This window comes from Rhinolophus hipposideros (assembly GCF_964194185.1).
Source record: "Rhinolophus hipposideros genome assembly, chromosome: 10".
In the NCBI taxonomy this organism is placed as follows: Eukaryota; Metazoa; Chordata; class Mammalia; order Chiroptera; family Rhinolophidae; genus Rhinolophus; species Rhinolophus hipposideros.
Genome location: NC_138056.1, coordinates 10,651,427 through 10,676,493, shown reverse-complemented (window position 1 = coordinate 10,676,493; position 25,067 = coordinate 10,651,427). Strand labels below are relative to the sequence as shown.

Genomic DNA, 25,067 nt, shown 5'->3' with positions numbered 1-25,067 from the left:
GTTTCTTCATTTGTTTGTCTTGTTTCTTTGTTGTTTTCAGTTTTTTATACCACATATCAGTGAAATCATATGGTTCTCAACTTTTTCTGTCTGACTTATTTTGCTTAGCATAATAATCTCAGTATCCAGGCATGTAGTGTCAAATGGCACTATTTCACTTTTCCTTATGGCAGAATAGTATTGCATTGTGTATATACCACATCTTCTTTATCCAATTATCTATCCCATGTGTTCTGGGCTAGTTATTTCCATGTCTTGGCCACCATCTTTCTGAAGGCCTCAAATTCAAATCAAAAGGATTTAAAACACTGTCCTTACGCAAGAACATATTTATATAAAAATTTTTAAACATGAAGCTCACCCCAAAACAGACCTGGAGACTAAAGGCAGCCAACAAATTAGGAACTTTCAGGTCTTGATCTCTGCGGTTCAACTATGAGATGATAGCAATGAGAGAAAGAATGAGTTTAAGAAAGGAGACTTTTTCTCCTCATGCTAAAATATAGATTTTTAAGAAAGAAATTACAGGGGATTGGGGGATGGGTGACAAAAATGAAGAGATTAAGAAGTACAAATTAGTAGTTATAAAATAGTCATGGGGATGTAAAGTATAAGAATTATAATCAATAATATTGTAATAACTGTGTTTGGTGTCATATGGGGACTAGGTTAATTGGGGTGATCAATACATAAGTTATACAAGTGTCTAATCATGATTTTGTGCACCTGAAACTAATGTAATGCTGTGTGTCAAAATACTGTATGTCAACTCTATTTAAAAATACAAAAAAATGTAAAAAGAAAAAAAATACATGAAAGAATGGCTCATAATGAATGGCTAGAATAACCCCTCATGTTGGCAGAGGAGAGACAGACAGAGAAACACTGGAGGACACAAAATATTTCAGTGGACCAAGTGTATGAGAAAAAGAAAATCAAAGAGAGAGGCTATAAAACTTCAAAACACATTTACACCTGAATCCCTGAATTTCATCACCCATGTTTCTCAAACAAAAATAACGGCCGTCATTCATTCGATCCTGATAATAATATTATAGCTAACACTTACCAGGCTATGCTAAATCCCCAGAATTTTACTCATTGTTTTTAATTCATTATTTCATTTAGTTCTCACAATAATACCTTCAGATTTACCTCATTACAATCTTGATTTTGTACATGGAGAAAATCAGGTTTGGATACTTAGGTTAGAACCAAGAACTCCTGGGTAGTAAATGGTAGGGCTGATATGCACCTCTTCCCAAAGCCCATGGTCTATTACCAATGTGGTATGTCTTCTCCTCAAAATGGTCTCTGCTTGTTGTATACACTCCTACCTCTCCGGTTTTCTCAGTACATCTACTATGCATATGTGTTTCAGTTAACTGTGAAATCTCAAACAATGAGTGTCGTGTGGGGAGTCATGCGGGAGACCCTGCTCGCTGCGCCATTTGTCATGCAGGGTGTCACGCGGGGTCTCAGCTCCCGCTCCCCACATAAGAACACAGGACCTGGTGAGGCTAAACAGGAACACCAATGGAGCCATAAATAGGGGAGTCATACCATTATATTCTCGCTGGCGGCATCCGCCTCTCTGCAATCCGCTCTTGCTAGCTCAGCCACCACCTTCTTGCTAGGCCCATTCTCCTACTAGCATAGTCACAGCAGTTACATTAGTGGCCAATGGCTCACTGATTACAGCTGATGGCCAACTAGCCACAGCTGATGGCCATCCAATCACAGTTGATGGCCATTTACTACCTGAGCCAGCACCTTTCCACATGAGGCCGAGAGCCTGGAAACTGCACTCTTGGCTCTGTCCCCACACTGAGTTTGGATTAATGGAGACAAAGAATAATTGTAAGTTGAGTTAAATTCAATTTCCTTTATATTAACACCAGTAGACTGAACAACCATTCTGCCTGGGTATGTAATTAGGCTTTGGCAGTAATAATTGTGTAAACTTAAATACATTGCTCAACCTCTGTGCCTCATAAGTTAAATAGGGTAACAACTAGTCAATCTTATGGAGTTACTGAGAAAAATAAGTGGATATAGACAAAGTGTCTAGAACAGTTCCTGGCATGTGAGAGACAGAGAAGAATAAGCATTTACTAGGCTCAGAGAACTGAAATGACACATATATTCCTTCCAGATATGTCATCTTGTTCAAGACGTTACTTTTTCCACATATCAGTTTGCCAATTTATAAAATTTAGAAAGTGGGAAATGATCTATAAAAAATCCTTCAGTTTCAATAGTGTGTAGCTCTATAGATAATGTATACATTAAATTTTGTTGTCAAACCCATACTTTAGATTTGAATAACAGTGAAGTAAGAATTATTGCCATAATAAAGGTGTATGTCTATCAACTTTCTATCAGTTTCACTTTTTCTTCAATTCACTTTTGTTTATCACTCTGTTCCTTTATTTCTCACTGCCACAGGACATCACATGATTCCCAAATAACACTGATGGGGAACAGGGCAGAAGTGATACAGTTCATCCTTTCTCAGACTAACCAGTGCCCCAGAAGTGCAGGTCCCCCTCTTTATCATGTTCACTCTCATTTACCTCATCGGTGTGGTTGGAAACCTGGGGATAATCATTTTGATTCTCATGGACTCTCGTCTCCACACTCCCATGTACTTTTTTCTCAGTAACCTGTCTTTGGTGGACTTTGGCTACTCTACGGCTGTCACTCCCAAAGTCATGGCTAGGTCCTTTGTAGGAGACAAGGTCATCTGCTACAATGCATGTGCTGCTCAGATGTTCTTTTTTGTGGCCTTTGCTACTGTGGAAAGTTACCTCTTGGCCTCAATGGCTTATGGCAGCTTTGCAACAGTGTGCAAACCCCTGCATTACACCACCACCATGACGACAGGTGTGTGTGCACGACTAGCCATAGGCTCTATGTTTATGGTTTCCTGAATGCCTCCATCCACATTACGGACACATTCGTTCTCTCTGTGAGGCCAATCTGGTCCATCACTTTTTCTGTGATGTTCCAGCAGTCATGTCTCTTTTTTGCTCTGACAGACATGTTAGTGAGTTGGTTCTTGTTGTTGTGGCAAGCTTCAACATCTTTTTTGCTCTCCTGATTATCTTGATTTCCTACCTGTTCATATTTGTCACCCTCCTGAAGGATATCAGAAGGCTCTATCTGCCTTTGCCTCCCACCTCACTGCAGTCTCCATCTTCTATGGGTCAGTTATCTTTATATACTCTCCGCCCAGCTCCAGCCATTCCATGGACACAGACAAAATTGCATCTGTGTTTTATACTATGCTCATCCTCGTGCTGAGCATCCTGATCTATAGCTTGTGTAGCAAGGAGATTAAAAATGCATTCAAGAAGGATGTTGAGAAGAAAAAGTTGTCTTTAGGTTTCACCTTGTAAAGTTGTAGATTCCACAATAATCTAATTTTGTCTTGTCAGATCTTCAATATGCAATAACTCACATTTTAAGGCCCACAGTATGTCTAAATTACTGAGGTAATACCATTTATTTTCAAAAGTCTATCATCTAGAAAAAAAATATTATATACAAATGTGTGATATCTGAATTAGGATGGCCAAGGGGGACCTTAAGAAATTTGGGGCCTTGTTTATAATAAACTTTATTAATTATATTTGATTTAGTCACATGTTCATATTTTCTCCACCATATGGCAGTGCAAGCATTTATGTAAAACATGGCACACACAAACACGTGAATAGAAGCACATGCAAGAATCCCATATGTGCATATACTCAGAAAAGATGGAAATTTGTTAAAAGATTTGGATGGAATATGGCCAGTTTTAAATTAAAAGTTAAAATAAATTACATGTCAGAATAGAATTTTACATCCAACATCATTTATGTCTCTAGTTAAAAACTATTTTAGGAGCCCCAAATGAAGAAAATGTGGCATGGATTTCTAAATAAAGATACATGCTTTTTGTTGGCTCATTTTATTCAGAGCTAAATACATAGAACATTATAAAGGAATTAATATTCTGTCTTCAATAAGTCTATTGGCAGGTATAGTTGGTTGTGGGATAATTTTCGTAAAGAAGAAGGCCAGAGTACAAGAAAAGGTGATTAGTCAATAACAAGGGAATTTTCCAATTTTTCTGAATGTGGCTACTTTTATGTTTTGAAAAAGAAGTCACTGATTAATAATGTTATCTATTTATCTTGTTGGAAATACTATTAAAAACTAATGCTACTCACTCATGGATACTTCAGGTGTAGATGAGCTCCATCATGTCTTACCCCTCTCCTACTCAACCATTCCACTTCATTCACACCGAGTCCCTTGCTTTTCCTGGACAACTCCAAGCATGCTCCTGCCTCAGGGTCTTTGTACTTGCTGTTATGTGTGCTCAGAAAGCTCCCTCACTTTCTTCAGGTGTTTGCTTAAATATTACCATATCATAGTCACCCCACCACCTGAATGACTGTGTTCTTTCCTTGCTTTATTCCTTTATACTTCATAGTTTTGATCACTGCTCAACTATTGTATTCATTCATTTATTCACTCACTCACTCATTCACTCACTCATTCATTCATCTATCTCTTTACCAAGAACACAAGAGGGGTCATATTATTTCTACAGTGAGAAAAATTGAAAAATAATGAACATATGAGCAGCACAAGCATGGTAGGAAATGACCTTGTTTTTATAAAGAATCGGCTATCACTTTGGGAGTGACAGCTGTGGAGCAACCAAAGTCCACCAGAGCAAGATCACTGAGGAAGTACATGGGAGTGTGAAGACAAGAGTCCAGCAGGATCGATATGATCCCAAGTTCCCAAGCAGAGTGATAAGGTGGATGAGGGTGAACATTACAAAGAATAGCATCTGTAGTTCTGGGTCATCAGTTATTCTCACAGGAATGAATTCAATCACCTGTGTACTGTTCTCCATTGAAGTCATTTGTGGATTATGTGAATGCCCTATAGCAAAGAGAAAAGAGATCTGGGTAGTAAGCGTGGTTAGAGCCATCATTATGACCAATGTATGCCTTTTATTGGAATTCTCTGAATTTAACGTGAACATAATCACAAAATGTAATTCTTAAATTTTGGTTGAAGCATAGAGTGTTCTAGGCAAAAGGATTTTGGAGAAAACATAGCAGAATCTTCTATCTTCATGAATGATTGAACTAAAGTGGGGAAAAGAAAAGGGACTTACGCAAAATCATACAACTTGTTACTGACTAGGATATCTTGACCTCCCAATTCAGATTTTCAAACACTGACACAAAATATTCATGCAATAAACTAGGTTAACGTAATTTAATTCATTTCACTTTAATTACCACTTTGCCATCGTCTCTATTGCATCAAGAGCAGTATTATATGCTAGCAAAACATAGTTTAATCATGTTCTAGCCTTCAATACTCTCACAGGATAATAAAATACATAGAATGCGTAATTACCACACAGTGGGATACCATACAAATCATGTAAAAGAAATAAAGACATTTAGAGAATTAAAGTTAAAAGTGTGAGTCCAGACTAGGGACATCTTGGTGCAAATTCTAGCTCCACCATATATTAAATGGCTGACTTTGGATATTCCCTAATATCACTTTACCATCAGTTTTCCCTTGAACTCATTATCAGACTGGATTGATAATGCAATCTGATGTAAATTTTCACACATTAAGACTAGGACAGTTATTGGCCTATGTATAGATTAGAGGGTTGAATGCTGTAATAGAAGGAATTCCAGAAAAGTGTGAAACCTAACATCCTATGTCCTCACTATTATGTGTATTACTTTACTCAGTCGGGAGGTAATTTATCATGGTAGTTTAGCTACCATGATACTATTATTTCCATTTGTTTCTTTCTCAAGTCTTTCCATTCTCATATTCCTTCTATATCTTTCTCCAATTTTTCACACAGTATTCCTCGTCTACCTACTGGCCAGTGCCAAGTAAGAGTCCATTTATTTTCTGAGTCATCTTCACATTAACTAAGGTATCTTAGCCTCCGTTTCCCCATCTGTAAAATTGAGATAGCTATATTGCCCGGCACTTCAGCAATATTCAATAAATGTAGATATTCTTATTGTTTGAAGATAGTGACAGGCTCTATCTAGGGATCCAAAATGTAGGTAAGGTTAAGGAGGGCTTCCACGTGCAAATGAAATCTGGGATCCTGTGATCTCACCCATTTCATTTTCCTTTGCATTAATTTAATTAATTAATGTATCTATGTAAGAGATAATGATAGTTATCGCTTCTCGGCCTTTTGGCTAAGATCAAGTGTAGAGATAATGATAGCTTGGACCAGTGTGGTAGTGAGAAAGGTGATAAGAAATTATCCAGTTCTGGATATATTTCAAAAGTAAAGCTGGCTGGATTTTCCAACATATTGCATTGGAGCATTAGAGAAAGGTGGAACAATGATGACTCCATTTCTTATATAGCAATACAAGGAATGATGTAAAAGAAGCAGATGTTTGGCAAAGAACAAGAGAGACCATTGCAGGTTAGTCATGCCGAGTCTGAGGTTCCTTTTGGCCATCCTGGTAGAAGGGTTGCATAAACAATGGAATTGTGCATCAGATTTTATTAATTCATTCTCAGAGATGAGTGTGGTTGATTGGATTAATCTGCTGCAGATCGCTTGTCCTCGGTTCCTTCTGTGAAATGAAATTGATAATGATAATACCCACCTACTAATTATATTTATAGCTAGTGTTTACTGAGCTTTACTATGAGCTGGGCACTTGGCTGCAAGAATTATGTCATGCAACCTCTATAAGCCTTATGAAGCACATACTTTTGTGATTCGACGTTATAGATAGGAATTCTAAGACTCAGAGAAATCTTAGTAATTTCCTGTGTTGCATCACTAGTAAATGATAAAACAATATTCAAAACTGAGAAGTCTGATTTCAGAAACCACAGGCCTGAACTACCATGGTAAATTACCTCCCGACTGAATAAAGTAATGCACATAATAGCAAGCACTCCATATATCAAAGTGATCACTATTATTTTGTCTAAGTACTGCCTTTGTGCATTCACACTATTCTTTGTACCAGTCTACACTTGAGTATTTCTTTCTTGTGTCAGAATTTATTTCAGTCTTTGCAGGTTTTTTTTTTCCATCCCTGCTGATATAAAGCCTCAAAATTCTCTTAGAGAACAAGATATTTTTAATTCCAAAGAAAACATAGCATCTCTCCTATTTGCTCTGCAAAGTTCAAGCCTCTGGATCGGTGTCTTTTATCTTCTATGCATTTATGTGCTCATCAAATTCTGAAAGGAGGTTCATGAATTTAAAAAAAAATGGTTAAGAACCACAGCTTGGGCTATGATGACAGAAGCGTGGCTATTCTATTTATGAGAAGCTGGGATTGGGTGCCTTTATCCTTAGTCTGAGCTTTCTGTGTTCAATGCCAGATACCACCTAGATTTTCTTTCTGTCAAAGTTCTGTGGAACACTGGTGTCATTTTATAAGTCCTAAAAATAATTCTGTGTTATCAAAAATTTTTTTTTAAGTTTGGAAACAATACTTAAAACATCCTAGAAAGTCAAGTACTCATTAGCCTATAAAGACGCTTAGAAGTATTGCAGTGGTGAGCACACAATGCAATGTGTAGATGATGTATTATAGAATTGTACACTTGAAACCTATATAATTTTACTAACCAATGTCACCCAATAAATTTAATTTAAAAAATTTTTTAAAAGCTGTTTAACTATAAATTGTTCATGGAAATGCTTTTTCCTATGTAAACCTCTTAACTCCCCAAAGCGTTAGTGTTTGAGAAAAAAATTCTCTATTAGAAAGAAGTGTGTAATTCATAAAATTCCTACCTAGTGTCCCCCTGGGGGCAATGCATTTCAGGATTGTGCTCTGAACACTCATGACAACTTTCAGGGAGCCATATATAATTTGCCCATTTTCATGATTCTTTCTCTTAGCTTGAGCATTCTTTGAGGACTCGTTTGTATCACGTTTACCTTTCAAAATCAAAATGTCTGGAATGTATTAGTTATCAAGAAATATTATGTGAATCAATGAATAACTCTGAACCTTTTGTTTGTTTCTTTAATGGAGAATAGAGTAACCAACCATTCCAATTTGCCCAGGGTTAAGGGGTTTCCTGGAACTCAGAACTTTTAATGCTAAATCCAGAAAGTCCCAGGCAAATGGGCCAAGTTGGTCATGCTAGGTGGTGGCGATTATTTGTTTGTTGATTTTTGTCCTTAGTTGTCTTATGTGTGCACTGTCACTCTCTGTGTTTGGAATTGAGTGAAACACTGACCATGAATTCTTCTGTTTAATCCTCACAACAATCCTAGGAGATAAGACCTTATTTGGTGTCCATTTCACTGACAAGGAAACAAAGACAAAGGTTTCATGCCTTGCCCAAGAATACACTGCTTTAGCTCCCATCTGTCTCTAAAGTCTGTGCCCCTAATGACTTCTCTCTCCTGCCTTCTAAAATGAATTCTGCAGGCACAGCAAAGAGAATAAGGTCACAAAGCTCATCTTTGAAAATAAGCGCTCAGTAATTCTTGTAGAAAATAACTTGGACAAGCATAATCCATTCCCTGCTGAGTGAGATAGAGATGGAGAGAGAAAGAAACATGGAAAGCGATAATCTTGACATTAATCCAAGAGGCGAGTGACTTTGAATATGAGCTTTTAATATTTTATAAACAGGCCAAGTAAGCTGAGAGCTATTTTTAGCTCTGAGTTATGAAATACAATCGCATGGGCAGGTGGCCTACATTTTCAGTTTCATGTTTGGTGAGGAGTTTTGCAGTCTAAGTGAGGATGCCATTCCACTGGCCATGTTTGGGAAAGGCAACCAGAGTCCTATGGATGCTGAACAGGAGAACTAGCTGGTGTTGAGAAATGGGAGATGGAAAATCTGGGTTCTAGCCTCTGCACTGTGATATGGTTTGGGGAGAGCTATTTAAAGATTTTGTGCCTTGGTTTCCTCAAATGAGGAATAAGAGATGGGGGAGTAGGTCAAGATACAGTAGAAGGCATGCAGAGCCAGAAAACAGAGTAGCTTAGGATCCTGGTTCTACCATTTAGCACCTGTGTAGCTGATGGTAAAACCTCAGTTTTACCATCTGTGAAATGGAAAATTTAACTGGCCCCTCACAGATTTGTTGTGAATTTTAAAGAAATATTGTGCATTAAAATATAGAAAACACCTCTGGCATGATAAAGATACTCAATAAAGTTGTAATTCCCTTTCTTTGAATGTCCAATCATTCAGCCACTCAGCAAGAATCACCGAGCACCTGCTCTGTGCCAGGTACTCATCTAGGTACTAGGGATACAGAGTGCATGTCCTCAAACCCCTTATCATTTCATAGAATACGGTGACACTTCTCCAGCTTATTTGACCTTCAGTAAAGTCCCTTCACATCTCCGAGCCTTAGTTTTATCAACTAAGAACTATGATAATAAATTAAGTTGTTCAAGTAGCTGTGAGAAACAACGTAGATGACTGTGCCAGGCAGAGCTCCTAGCACAGAGGAAACCCTCAGGAACTGTTTGGGGAGGCACAGGGGTGGTCTCTAAGGATCTTTACTTCACTAGAAATGTGACTGTTGGGTGCACTAACCTCAGGGCTAATATTTTCAGCTTACTTCAGAAAACACATTTGGGGATTGAGGGTTTTATCTCTGAGATTGTTAGCAATAAAAATCACAATCCTGAAGAAATTTAAAAATATTATTTGGCTATCAGAAGTTGTCGTTGAATTGAGAGTGGGTGAAGGGACGTCTTAGATTTTATTTGCTGGGAAACAGGCTCTGAAACACATTGGCGAGCAGGTGGCTCACTGGGGAATGTCCTTGGGAACAGCACTAGTGAGGGAAAGATGGCAGCAGAATCAGAAAGAAGGAGAAGCTGGGCTGTGAGGCAGTCACAACAGAGGCCTCAGCCAAGTTTTCAGGAAACTCTGGGGCTAGGACAGCCCCCAGGAGCTGTCTCAAGGAGACAAGGCCTCTGTACCCCTCACTGGTCCGTCTTAGAGGCAGTGACCCGGGATGAGGTGGCTCCCTTCAGCCGAAGGCAATGCCTGGAGGGAATTCATCTGTGAGGTCCAGGCAGCTCACCTGTGGCGTGCACTACGGGTTACGTAATTGCTGACACACGAGATGTTTGGAATTGAAAAGGGGAAATGTAAAGAGTAGCTAACTAGAAAACTACAGTGAAGAGATTGCTACTATTAACTTGAAAAGCAACACATTGGCTCTTGGATATGTCTTGCTCTTCACCTGTAGTCAGGCCAACATATCACTGAGGTAGGAAGTGACCGTTATCTGAGGAGAGAACCAGTAATGTGTTTATAAGAACAAAGGATGACTCTGTCAGAAACATCCAGGGAGAAGCAAGCATGAAGTGGGCTGTGGCCACCAACCAGGGCAGCTGTGGTGTGTGCAGTGGTCTGCAAGGGTGGGAAACGGCACGAAATAGGGCTCAGCCACTTCCTGGACATGAGGCTCTCAGAAGCCACTTCCCTTCCCCAGGCCTAGCTTCCTTGTCTGTAGCAAGCAACAGCGGAACTAAAATAGCCCTAAGATTTCTTTCATACCTATTTACCAATAATTCTAGATCTTTATCAGTACTGTTAGCAAGAAAAACATGATTACAAAATAGATGACTTGTAATTACTTCACTTCTTCTGGTAGAAGATAAATTTTGTGGTTATGCTTACTCTATATTTTTCATTTTCCTACTGATTTGCTAGTTGAAATGCGTACAGACATCTCTTATATTACTAAGAGTTTTTTAATCCTATTGTTTTAGCATTTACATTTCTACTGTATTTTTCAATTTCTGGAGGATAGGAACTTGTCTCTTATTTACTATACAGTCCTTGGTGGAGTAACTTTCATGTGCTAGATATACCAGTTATGTTTTATTCTGAAAACCAACTCAGGCTAACATAAAGAAAAAAAAAAAACAGGAGGTAATTGAAAGGCTATAAAGAGGTTCACAGAATCAAAGAGAAACTGGGCACAAGACAGGAACCAAGGGCATTATCAGAGCAGAGGAACAGAAATCAGAAGCAAAGAGACCGTCTCCTGTTTGGAATGGCCTGACCAGAATCCCATCACTGGGTGTGCCCCATTCAAAGAGCCAATGCCAACTACCAAGACTAAAAACAAATGAGCCCTAGTCCATTCATGTTCCACAGAGTATAGGAAAAATTCCTGCCGACAAAGTTATTGAACACTGAGTCATTAATCTCCAAGTGCATTTCATCAGTCACCATAGATGCAGGAGGATTTGCTTTGTTGAAGTAAGAATTACGTCTTACAGTCTTATATTTGTATTCTCCAGAGCACCTTTCCACATAGCAGGAACTTATCATAAAAGAGTGTCTGTAAATGATTTATACATCAAATCAGTCCTCTATTGAAGTTTACTAAAACATAAGGCTACTTTTCTTTTCTCAGAGAATTGGGCAAGGAAAGCAAGACTTACATCCGATTTTGGCTCCTCTTGTTAACAGTACACAGGCAAGTGAACTTCTCAAAGCTTTGGTTTCCTCAACTGCGAAATTAAAGCACAAAAGTATATCTCGTGGTGAACAAATGAAAGTAAAAATGTCTTTTGACACATCAAAAACTTTCTAGAATTTAAAGCATGAGTAAGAGTCAAATAAGATTTGGTTCTCTGTGTTTAAGCAAGTTAAACTGTGGGAATCAGTGTTTTCTATTGTAAAATGAGAGGGTTCATTTAGATTATTTTTGAAATCTCTCTGAGGGTTTAAGAGTTCTGACACTGTAATGCTAGCTTCAATTGTCAAGAATTAACATTTTAATTTTCCTTTTCCTATACATAAAGCTAAATAAATCACGTAATGCACAAAGGGAGCCTCCTATTTAGAATAATTCAATCATGAATCATTATTGAATCATAATAGATCATTATGATGATTATCTATCCTGATATAAATAATTGTCCTGATTTATGTGTTTACACGTTCTTTTCTTGGACATTTCAGGAAGGAGCTCTTTCTGTGCTTTTATTGTACCATTTTGATCTACAGACCTTACAGTGTCTTTCATTCATTAGACCATTCCTGCAGGGAGAGCGTGTTGTTGATAGCCAAATGGGCAGTTAGTCTCTATTTGACAGATTTCCTATGTGGAAGTGAAAAAGCTCCCCACAGTAATGTGTATTCTGTAAATTGATGTCTTGCTGGCGACAAGACGCCTCCTTCTGAGTAGCTTCTGTAAGTGAATGCTTGTGTAATGTCAGCTTGAAATGTGTCTGCTGTAGAACATGGAGGTTGAAGGAATGGAAGTCAAACAATGGGTGGAAATAAAGGCTTGGACTTGGGTGGGATGGAAAGAGGAGGGAGCTAAGGAGTCAAAAGTGGGAAGTATAAGAGCAGATATTACAGAAATCTCAGCTGTATCAAATATGCATTCATTATGATGGGCATGTTCACAGACTTTATTTCATGTTGTCTTCACAGTTTATTCTGTATGTTGGGTTCAAAGAAATTAAATGACTTTCTTGAGGTCACACAACTGACAAGAAGAGTAAGGATTTTCATTCAACTCTTGATACCAGAGCTAGTACTCCTTTATACACATTTGCAGTCAATTGTGACACAAGTTTGAGATAACTTCAACAGAAAATAGAAATATGTCGTCATTAGGCCTTCATATCTTAGTAGATCCACATTTATTTTTTGCCTACAGTGAGAGAGGCAGAAATAAACACACCCAGAAATACACCTTACTATGTACTGTCACAATTATGATACACAAACTGTAGACTTTAATTTTTTATAGAGACTTAATAGCTTAGTGGTGAGGGAAGTTCTTGCTTAGGCTGAAGATACAAGGAAGTTGAGGAGAAAATGAAGAGAAAGGGGAGGAGGAGGAGGAGAAAGAACACGAGGAAGCAGAAGAGGAGAAGGAGGAAAAAGAAGTCGATTATATCAACAAAGTAGGAAAAGAAACTGAGGTAAGACTGGAATGCGCTCAATGCTGGTTGTCAAATCTCTGAATGTAGGTACCCTTGAGCTCTGTAACTTCAGTAAGTACTGAGAAGGATTCTTACGTGAAGTGGATCCTGCCCTTTGAAGACTGTTCCTATATGTGTGTTGTTGGGTAGGTCCCACTGCCAAAGGGAGGAGGGAGGCAGGAGGATGGATGAGGCAGCTCTAGGTTTTCAAGGTCTAAGATCCAGAAGAAGCTCCTTATCTCTTTAGGAGATGGCAGCCATATGCCAGAGAAAGCTTGTCATGTAGGTCAGCTTCATGTTCCAAAATTTCCTCTTTGTTCCTCTCTCCACAAGACTCATGACCCGCCCTTCCCAGGCAGAGGCTACCTGTGCAGAATGGCATGTGAGCATCTCAAAACTAATTTCCTTGATTTATCCCACTAAGATTTCTGGTTTTCACATTTAAAATAAATAGTCATTTTTGGGTGTGATCTTGAAATCATGAAATACGTGATGACTTGGACTAATTGTAACTATAAACGCCATCGAGCAGTAGATATGTGAGAAATAAAATTAATCACCACTCCCCCCACACACACACATTCACTCACACCCTCGAGCACGTGAAACGAGACGGAAGGTGGACGTCTGCCGTGCGTCATTGTGCCGTTCTTAAGTGAATTTCCGCAGGCTTTTTTATTTTTGTAGCCTCTAATTACAGAACGTCAGAAAGCAACAGGGCTCCAGAGGTGAGCTGAATTATTGAAAAATAGAACCAAAGAGGGCATAGAAAGCTAACGTCTATTCACAATAGATTCACCAAACTTAAGGTGAGAAATGTAAGCATTTAATTCAAAAGACAAATATCCTCTTTCATAGCCCTTGGGGGGTGAAAATTATTTTTTTCTCCAAACCTTCTGCAAGTTTTGGTAATTATGTAAGACAAAGGCCAAAAACATAGAACAGAGTGCAGTCTCTCTGAAGAAAGGTACGTTTGTTCACCTTAAAGTTCAAACAATGTATTTACTGGAACTGTTATATACACAAAGTGACTTGTTGTTTCTACCAAAGTTGTCCCAACACTTTAGCAGAAGGACATGGAGAATACAGTGGCACACAACCCTTGAGTGACAGTGGGCATGTGGATGGGCTCAGAAGGATGGGTGTTTGGGAGGATTTAATACAGGGTCACTTGACTCTTGATCCAGTGCTCTGTTTTTTTATTACAACCTTCTCTGAGACATTATTAAAAACATTGAAACATCGTTTGTCAGCATAAAAACTTTACTTTTAAATCCATGGACCAAAGAAATGAAAAGCATCATGCTGTGCCTTCCAGCAAAGACTATACAAGGAAGATGTGATCCTGACACCAAATTTTAATAGTGGTATATAAACCAAAAAGAACAAGACAAACAAATGAGAAACAAAAACTCATAGACACAGACAATAATTTAGTGGTTACCAGAGGGTAAGGGGGTGGGGGGTGGGTGATGAGGGTAAAGGGGATTAAATATATGGTGATGGAAGGAGAACTGACTCTGGGTGGTGAACACACAATGGGATTTATAGACGATGTAATACAGAATTGTACACCTGAAATCTATGTAAATTTACTAACAATTGTCACCCCAATAAAATTAATTTAAAAAAAAAATTTAATAGTGAATGGAAATGTCTTCCAATTAAAAATGGAGAGGGGAAATTCAGTGCATTCAGTTTTTTTTTTTTTCCTCTTTTGCTTTAAACCGTGTCAAGAAACAAATGCAAGCAGGAGATAAGCGTCCCATGTTGTCATTCTACTAAAATAAGATTATCTTCCTGAATGAGATATTTCAAAGAGCTGCTTTATATGACTTCTCCTAATAGCAGAAGTAACCACTGTTTTGGGAGAATAAAGAACTGAAATCTGCCAAATATCAGAAATCATGATGGCATCTTGCCTGAGGAAAGGTTTCTCCTTTGGTTACCCGTGTGCCTTCTACTCACACTTAAAGATTGGGGATAAAGTTTGTTGAGTATTTTCCAGAGAGTATTTTTCACTTCTTTGTTCCTAAGGCTGTAGATCAGGATTTCAGCATGGGAATCACTACAGTGTAAAACAAAGATGCTGTTTTGTCCATGTCCAGGGACTGCCTGGAGGGGGGCTGTAAGTACAGGAAGATGATTGTGCCATGGAAGATGGAGACTGTGGTGAGATGGGACGCACACGTGGAGAAGGCTTTCTTCTGTCCTTCAGCAGAACGCATCCTTTGAATGGCAATGTATATGAAGAGGCAAGAGATGAGGATGACCAGGAGAGTGGAAAAGACATTGAAGCCAGTGACAAAGAAAACGACCGACTTGCTGATGCGTGTGTTGGAGCATGAGAGAGCCAGGAGTGGGGGGATGTTGCAGAAAAAATGATTAATGGCATTAGAACCACAGAAGGAGAATCTAAAGGTGTCTGCTGTGTGGATGGAAGCGTAGAGGAAGCCACAGACAGGAGCCAATAGCCAGCAGGGCACACACACTTGCTGTCATGGTGGTGGTGTAAGGAAGAGGTCTACAGACAGCTGCGTGGTGGTCATAGACCGTGCAGGCCAGGAGGTAGAAATCGACCGTGGCAAAACCCACAAAGAAGAACTGGGCAGCACATCCATTGTAGGAGATGACTTTGTTCCCTGAATGCAATGCAGCCACCATCTTAGGAGCTACGGCTGATGAATCACTCAGGTCTACAAAGGAGAGGTTGCTTCACATCAGAGTGTGAAGATGGGAGTCTGAGTGGATGACTGCCATCATTCCCCCATTTCCAGCCAGAGTGATGAGGTAGATGAACAAAAGCAGCAGGAGGAGGGAAAGGGGAAGATTGGGGTCATCAGTTAATCCCAAGAGGATGAACTCTGTCGCTTCTGTGCTATTCTCCATTGGGGTCAACTTCAATTTAGCCTAGTGATTAAAGAAGCGCAGCCAAAGCAAAGCAGATGAAAGTATAAGAGGAATGATGGGATGATAGTGTTGGGGAAGAGGAGAATTTCCCCCTTTATCCTTCTTTGGTTCTTACAGCTGGATTAATAATACAATAATAAAAATGACACACAATTAGAGTAACAGGAGAAAAACCCATTTAATACGTGCGCACGGGAGAATATGATGCTCAGGTCATAAAATGAGGCTCAAAGAAATGATCAAACTAGGCACCTTTTCATACTTTTCAGACAAAGAGACATGAAATTTGTGAGAAATTGACAGGACAAAGAAAGTTAGTGCTCATTAGAAAGGAATCTAAGTAAGGTTTGGGGTTAGACAATAAATTAGTCAAGGCTACAAGGTTTGTTTATACACGCTTTCTTTCGACTCTAGATTTTTAACTCTGTGATCAGGTTGTCTCTTAGCCCTTAAGGGCAGGGAGGGCACCTGTCACATGGAGATTTATTTCCTGCATTTAGAGAGACAGAGGAGAGTCAGAGAGTTCCTCCTGCTCCTGCTCCTTCTTAAGTCATTTTAATTTGAAACAAACAATTTGCTATTGTGGGCTAACTTGGGGCTTCCTGTGCTGGGCCTGACAATATACATACAGACAACTAATACACCAGGGGTGCCAAAAAATGTATATAAATGGACACTTTGATTAATGTTGTTCCAACAGTAGTTCGCCATAATCAGAAGTGTCTGGACGCTGATGGTAACTACCCTGCGCACCTCTTGTAACTGCAGAAGTCAAACGTGACATATTTATCTTTTGTTATCAGTATATATTGAGTATTACAATTTTAATACAGTTTTCCTCTCTTAAAATGTGTATACATTTTGTTGGCACCATCTGCATATTAAGAGTGTACTACTATGTGTAAGGCACATGCTAGACTCTTCCATTATATAATAGCATTTAATCCTGTGAGATTAGTGCTATTCTGCCCATTTGATGGATGAGAAAGTTAAGGCTTGGGGAGCCTAATATGGACCAAAATAGCCTAATTAGTCAAGGTCAGAATCAGAGTTCACAGCTTTGTGTTTTGGAATCCAAAGTCCACACACTCACAGCTTGGATTATTCTACCTATTTACATCATGTAAAACAACTTATGATGTGTCTGGTAGCATTGTTTCCAAGATTTTATTTATTCAATTTTTAAAAATAAAAAAGAACAGTATGAAGTGGAAAAGTATAAATCCCTCATTTCTTGCCTGTGTATTTCACTCCCAAGAATATAGCCTCGTGGCAATTTCCTGACATTTTCTATGCACATATAATTACATGGCATTAATCATAATAATAGCTCACTACATCCCAGACACTGTTCCAAGGGCCTTACTTATGGTTAACTCATTTAATTCTCACACCGACTCTTTCGGGTTGATTCTATTATTTTCTTCATTTTACACAAGCACTCCCTTGTTTCAGATTTGTCACCTTTGTAAATAATACTCCATAATATAAAACATGCAAACAGAGCATTTTGCTTTCTTACTTAGATTATTTTCAGTTGAAAGTATATGTTACACTTAGTCTCCTTTTTCTAGTTACTATCTCATCCTAAAATCTAGTAGATTTTAGATGGGGACTGGAGAGCTAGCATTATAAAATAATAATAATAATAATAATAATAATAATAATAATAATAATAATAAGTATTTCCCAAAGTCACATAACTGGTAAGTGTTAAAACCTTTAATTCCATTAAAAGTGGAATTAAAATCTTGGTCTGTCTGATGTTAAATCCAGGGCTCTTAACTATAACTTTCAATGTCTTTATGAATTTATCCTTCAACAGTGATTTAGTTGAAATTCATATATTTACAGGGAGATAGGTAGATCTCTATCTCCTGTCAGAAGTCTTTGTTATTGATGCTCGTTACAATGAAGTCCTCCCTTCCTTGATTTTTCAAAGCACTTGAGTCTTGGTTGATTATCGCAGAAGTAGTGTGCAGTCACCTGGCTCCTCACCTGGTGCTGAGCCCCTTGGGACAGAGACAGTCTTTATCCCCTCTGGTCACTGAGTGGACTGTGGCTTCTTGCACATGTAAATAAGTATTTGGTGAATTGCATAGAACATCTAAGTGTTTAAATATTGTTTTCATGCTAATTCTACGACAAACAGTTTATTGTTCTCTTGTCCAGTTGGATCCATGTTTTCTGCAAAAATATTAGCTTAGACTTGTGGTATGAAAAATATTCAGAAGTAAAGTGAGACTGGGGATGGACAGGCCTGGAGAGAGACTTGTGTCCTAGAATTAGGACTGTTCCAGTAGTCCTATAATTAGGACTACTGTTTTTCCTCAGCCTGAGGTGGTTTACAGGCTTTTCCTGTCCCTGGTAGTAGGGTGGATGGAAACAGGCTGAGACAAGGGAAGAGAGAAAATGTGTGGAGAAGAAAAGAATGGAAGAAGCAAGGGACTAGAAAGAGACAAATGTTTCAGCTCCACTTGACCTTGGCTTACCTTGGCAAGCAACTGCATTGATCAGATTTGCAAGGAAACTTTCTTATACCACAAAAAGAATGGGGCAGCCCCGCCTGTCCTGCTCGGATGACAATCACACACACAAGTGTTGTGGCTGGGATTGTAAGAACTGGCTCAGCCAGCTTGTGAAACATTACTGAACAGAAACCATGATGATATTACACTCCTTCCTTTTCAAGTTTTCACCTTTATGATCAGTGCTCCAGTGAGTAAATATCCTTGCTTGTACATGTCTTCTCACACCATTTTTTTCCTTGGGATAACTTCCTAGAATTTTATATTTTCCATCCGCTTTTTGCTTATTGATATATTTCCATCCAGTAATGTATCAGTTAACTTTCCAACCAGCAGCACTGTCCATTATATTTATTCAGCCCATTCGATTTGTTTTTCCTTTTGACTATTGGCATGTGTGTATAGTCTCTAATTTAGCAGACATAATATCCTATAACCTGTGACAAGCAGTTTCCTGATCTTACATATTAGGAAACTGAGGTATGTAGTGCCCCTTAACATCACACGATTACTTAGTTGCAATATCTCAGAATAGAATTCCTCGATCTTTGGTTGGAGGTGGGGCTGGGGGGCTGGCAGAGGCTGTCCTGTGCGTCATAGGATGTTTAGCAGTATCCCTGCTCTCTACCCACTAGATGCCAATAACATACCTCCTTCCCCAGTTGTGACAACCAACAATGTTTATAGAAACTACCAAATGTCCCCTGGGGTGGTGGTTTGTCTCTGGTTGAGAACCACTGTTCTACAGTTTATAAAACTCTGTGTTCATTTTGTCATCTAATCACAGCAATTCCCTATGTTACATATTTTATATAATGTATTTTACAGCATACACATATATTTTATATTTATCTGAGATAAAGTGGCTAGTTCAAGGTCGAGAGTGCCAGCCAAATGTTGCTGCTCATTGGTGGGGGAGTCCAAGTACTGTGATCCTTCAACTAAAAACATATTCATCCTCCTCTCATAAACCAACCTCTTCCCCAACACAAGGTAGAATAACCAACCTGGAAAAACTCCAAGAATGAAAGGCAGCTGACTTGGCATGGATTCTGAATTCTATTCTTAAACATTTATTCAATCAATTTCCTTGGTTAATATTGACCACTCGATTGTATTCACCTAATCTATAGATCTGATTTCTAACAGTTATCACACACGCCCTACATTGAACCGCCCCACACTGCCATCTTCATACGTTAGCAATTAATATTCAAGGCATTTTGTTCCCTGGATGGAAAACCCTTTCCATTATGCATTGCAGTCACTGTTAATAAATGTGTCTGGATCCAGAGCAGCAAAGAGAAATCTGGAATCATGCAGAGAGAGGAAAGGTTTCTTTTACTTAGCACCATCCCTGAAGGGTTGCAAGGCCCAACTCAAATCCAATTGCTGCTGCTGGTGTATTTCCTCCCACCCAAGTCCAGCAAAAAAAGGCTCCGTGACAATCAGACAAGCACTACTTTCAAAACACTGTTTTCCTGAGGGACTGAAATGTTACTGTGGTATGGAAGAGACTCAGAGTCCCCGGGGGAGCCCCCCATTCTTCAAGCACAAGCTAAAATTATTGATGATCAAGTTCCATCAAAAATGCCTTCAAAGGAGCTGGAGGGTCCAACCATCCCCACTCAGCCCAAAAAGACTTCCTGTGTGTATTGGGATTTGGTTCTTTCTCTAAAACCAAATGGGGAGAAAATGTTAAATGCAAAATATAGATGATAAACATTAGAATCTCCCTTTTGCCTAAACCAAGATCTAACTAAAGGACCCCAAGTTCCAAGGAGCTTTGTGGATCAAAATCCTTTCAGAACATTTTATCCCCATCAACTTGGTTTCAAATGAGCTTTAATATGGAGCTTATAGAAAGCAAAAGATTCTATGTCAGCCCCTGCTGAATTATCACATATTGGATGTCTTCTATGTTTGGAAACCTTATTAAGTGCTATGTATCTGTTAGTTTGCTTAATGTTCACACACACAAAAATAATAATAAAAAAATAATAAAAATATTTTACAAAATGTATTCTTTCCAGTTTTATACATGTGAAAACTTTAGTGTCCACCTAGGACCCAGATCTTGGTTTGTAATAATATTTTTCAATAAAAGGAACCAGGGCTCCTTGGATTGGAAAAATGCCTGCTTCTAGGACTAGAGCTGGAAACATACCAGACAAAGCTGGAGCATCCCCCAAAAAGCAAGGAGATGCTCAAGTCTGTCTAATTCAAAGTCTATGCACCTTCACACTGTGCTCTACTGCTCCTGCTGTAGCCAATCAATATAGACGAGCAGGGACTCTGTCAGAATCCAGAAAAGTGTCCTGTTTCCCATGGGGACTCACAAATGTGTGTTCCAATAAAGTCAGTTACGAAAGTGAAGCTTATTTACCTACTTTTTTCTTTCATGAAACAATATTCATGAAAGAATTTCCTGTTATAATGAATTAATTTTTTGGATAAAAGAAGAAATAAGAAGGAGCCAAATAGGTGGCAAGCTAGGTAGTACTTGTATGCAGCGAGGATGTTTTTGCACCACTCTAGGAATTTTGTAACATCGAATATCCTGACCCCAAAGACTAGATTTCATCCTCATTATTGCTCTCGATCAATACAACAACCAAGGAAAAACAGAGAGCGGAAGAAGTAGAGAGAATAAAAAAGAAAAAGAAGAATAGAGAAGAAGAGTAAGAAAAGGAGGAGACAAAGGAGGATAAACCTTTACCTGTAGTTTCTATCCCCTAACAACTGAGACAATATAGCAAAAAAATCTAGCTCTATAAAATAATTTAGTACTCTCCTTTAACTGTGTTTAATATTCTAAAAAATTACGCAGCCTAAAGTAAAGACTATTAGTATAGTAAAAAGGAATGGTCCTGGACTGAATCTGCTGCTTATTGAATGGCTAACTTAGATCAATCATTAATCTTTTCAAGCCTCATCAGCTCCTCGTGACACTGAATTTCTCTTCTTTCGTTTTCCTCCCAGAGTCTCTTCATTCCTGGGAGAATACTTCCGCTTTGACTTCTCTGGCTCCTTCACTGTTGGTCTTCTTACAAAATCAAATAGTAACTTTACCTTCAAATACGTATACATTGGGGTTCTAGAAAAACAAAGAAAGGGGCCAATTCTGACTTTTGGGTTAGTTCAAGGCCTGATGTCAGTTTCTGTCCATCCATCTATGAGTTAATGCTTCCACCTTGTGGCCATTTTAAGCCTTTCATGTGATGAGCCATTTCCAGTGGTGCTGGCTGGGAACAGGAGAGCTGTTCTTCTGAGGCACTGAAGAAGAGGTCACAATAAGGTCACAGAGGAAAAATGCTTTGGACTTAGAAGAAAAATCAAGAAGCTACTAGCCTAAAAATGTTAAGTTCATGGAAACATTGGATGTCAGCACCTTTTAAGACCTAAGAGAACACTAGGTGTTAAGGTGCACAAGACAGCGTAGCCCAGAGGTGACAAGTACAGTCCCTAGGGCCAGATGCATGGATTCAGTTCTACCCCGAGTGCGTGGAAGGCTCATTACAAGTCACTTAACCTCTCCATTCCTGTCTGTCTTGTTGTGGGGATGTTGTGAGAATTAATTAAGTTAAAAGATGTAAAAAAAAAAAAAAGTACATATAATGCTGAGCACTGCATAAATGTGTTGTGTAAATATCTATTTTGATGAAGGAATAAACTGAAATTCAAGAGGTGAAGTGATCTGCTCAAAGCCACATAGATGATTAGCGGCACAATGAAACCTGTGGCTCTAAGACTCCTGATTTATTTCTATCAATTTTTCCAGAATTTTCTGAGCTTCTGTCAGGTCCACAGCCCCACTCAGGCATCCGCACTCCATGTGGGTGATATTTTCCTGTCCTTTACTAAGATTGGGGCCATTCAATGTTAACTTCACCCTAGCTTCTCATACATTTAAATCCATCTAGTCTCCTTCTGCCTTCCTGTCTCAAAATCTCCGCTCTTATTTTCCTGCCCCCTCCATCTATACTGTTGATCCTATCTCTATGTTCTTTTGTGAGATCTTACTATAGCAATTAGTTCCTGTCCTTTATATCCTCCCTTACTTGCTCTTACCCTGTTTATCCACAAACATGATTAAGTTACCCATCTCATTCCCCAAAACTCTCAAGAGGCTTTTACCCAGCCTAATATACCTTTGTGCTACACAAGTATTCCTCTTTCTACCCTCAGAATTATCAAGAGTGATCTCCATCATCTCCCATTCCATCATCAATCCACTCTACTCCAGCCTTAACTATTTCCACCTCCACTCTATTGAAACAATATTCTTTTTCTAAAATTAAAGTTTATTGGGGTGACAATGGTTGGTAAAGTTACATAGGTTTCAAGTGTACAATTCTGTAATACATCATCTATACATCACATTGTGTGCCACCCAGAGTCAATTTTCCTTCCATCACCATATATTTGATCCCTTTTACCCTCATCTACCACTCCCTCCCCCTTACCCTCTGGTAACCATTAAATTATTGTCTATGTCTGTGAGTTTTTAAAACAATATTCTTAATGGTCACTCTAGAGCGAGCTTCACAGATAGGCATCTATTGTTGTCACAGAGGGCCCTGTGCTCAGAAGGGGCCCATACTTGGGGTTTAGCACTCTGCAGTTGCCATCTTCAAATTATTAATAATTTAATCTTTGCATCTGTGTTTTGTAAGTAAAGTCATGCATGCATGGGAAGCTTGGACCCTCAGCTCACGAGTGGTCACACTTCTCAGTGTCTCCCATTCTATCTTCAGTCCACGCTGTTTAAAACCATGATGACTTTCTTGTTGCCTATAAGACAATGGGCAGCCTCTCTAGCCTGATATTCAAAGCAAACTAGACCCAATCAACCTTTCCAGTTTTATTTCTCTTATAAACATCTAGTATCCTACTTTCTATCCACACACACAGAAAAGCACCTCTCACATTTGGCACATATTTGGCACATCGTGGATGGTCATTAAACAAATTCCTTTCTCTACCTATTGTATCTTGCATGTTTTCCCTCTTTGCCTTATTTCATGTTATTCCCTCAGGTTGGAATGCCCCAATTTTATCCCTTTCACCTATGGATTCACATTAAAGTCATCTCCACTGTGAAGTTTTTCTGAGGTGATAAGAAACATAGGTGTGTTCTTCTATGTATAACACTTTTTCACGTTGTCTTGTAATAGTTAGTTCTGTTCATTTTCTGTCTCCTTTTGTTTTCTTTCCCAGAACTTAATACTTTTGCTTCTCCCACTGCACATGCTACGTCTTTCACTACACTGACCTCTACAGCCAGAGAAAAATTATTCCCTATGGACAAGCTCATATTAGGACTGAATGTATGACCTTTCCTAGACTGTAAACTCCTTGAGGACAGAGACTGTGTCTCACTCATCTTAGGCTTTCTCCTAGAACCTAGAATAGTGCCTATAGACAGTATGGGCCTACTGAATTGTGTAAATCGTCTCTGATTCTCTTTTTAGTAAATTGGACTAAGCACAGAGATGTCACTTAAGGAGTTTACTTAAGAGAAATTTATTTGTCCTTAACTCAACAAACTAGCAGATGTGGTAGTTTTTAAAAAGCACCATGTGCTTCTCATTAGGAACGTAAGTGGAAAATTATCTATTTGTAACTTTGTAAACCTTGAGGGCTAATCTATTGGTGAAAAATAAAAAGAAACAGTTTAATGGTACCTTGAAATATATGTCCATCTCACCTTTGCAAAGGACACTGACATCCATCAGCTGTATCACAGCACATTTGTGTATAGAACACATAGGAGGCCCATTCTTATTCCTAGGGGCAACACTGTCATTTGAACTTTTGCCTCCATCTCATGTGTCCTTCAGACCCTGGTTTAATCAAATTATCATCTAAAATCTTCTTATTCATCTTCATCTTCATTTTAAGTCTCTAATGTCTCTAACTGTGACCTTCTTCCTCTCAGTACACGAACATTCGAAAATACTTCTCAACTCTGACTCAACTCCGATTATCCTTAGAGCTACCTTTCTAATGCACCTTTCTTTGCCACAAAACATTTTGAAGACTATGCTCTGTTCGCTGAATGAATGAACAAATGGTTAAAAACCAATTGATGCTACAAAAGGTAATAGAACTAGTAAGCAGTAAAGCAGGGTTGGATTCCACTCCGAAGCCAAGACCTATATTATCCAGTCTTCCTCACCTTTCAATTACAACTCAAATACATCAAAAACAACTACAACTCAAATACAACATACAACTCAAATACATCAAGCGAACCACACTAAGGCACGAACCATGACTTAGTGTCTTAACTTAAAGAAAATGGGTTGACTACTCAGCAAGCATATCTGCATTGGTCAAGATCATAGAAGCCAACATGAATGTGTTCTACAAAGATGTGGTCACCAAGACACAGCCAGAGATCACTCCTCAGCAAATAATGTCTCAGATTGCTAATGTGAAAAAGGAAATAGTTGTTTTGGAGAAGAATGAATTTTCATCCCTCAGAGCAGAAAATGAGAAAATAAACTTTGAATTCCACCAGTGAAAATGATAAGTAACGGGTGAAGTGATCAAAGTCTAAACAGATGTCCAGTCAGACGTCAATTTAGAAAAGAGCAGAGTAAAAGAATTGTATTCACTGAATGAAAGGAAGCTGCTGGAAATGAGGACAGAA

General features: G+C 38.7%; 1 protein-coding gene and 1 pseudogene across 2 annotated transcripts; one reads left to right on the top strand and one right to left on the bottom strand.

Moving 5' to 3' along the window:
• The first annotated feature begins 2,476 nt into the window (after nucleotides 1-2,476).
• Nucleotides 2,477-3,401, top strand: LOC308503254 (olfactory receptor 5B3-like; annotated as a pseudogene). The gene has a single exon. The product of its transcript is annotated as an olfactory receptor 5B3-like (transcript).
• Nucleotides 3,402-14,876: 11,475 nt separating this feature from the next.
• Nucleotides 14,877-15,860, bottom strand: OR5B21 (olfactory receptor family 5 subfamily B member 21; the record flags this gene model as incomplete). Its single annotated transcript, XM_081062663.1, is given in 4 exon segments — nucleotides 14,877-15,025; nucleotides 15,028-15,434; nucleotides 15,436-15,686; nucleotides 15,690-15,860. Coding segments are annotated over 4 exon segments (978 nt in total).
• Nucleotides 15,861-25,067: the final 9,207 nt, after the last annotated feature.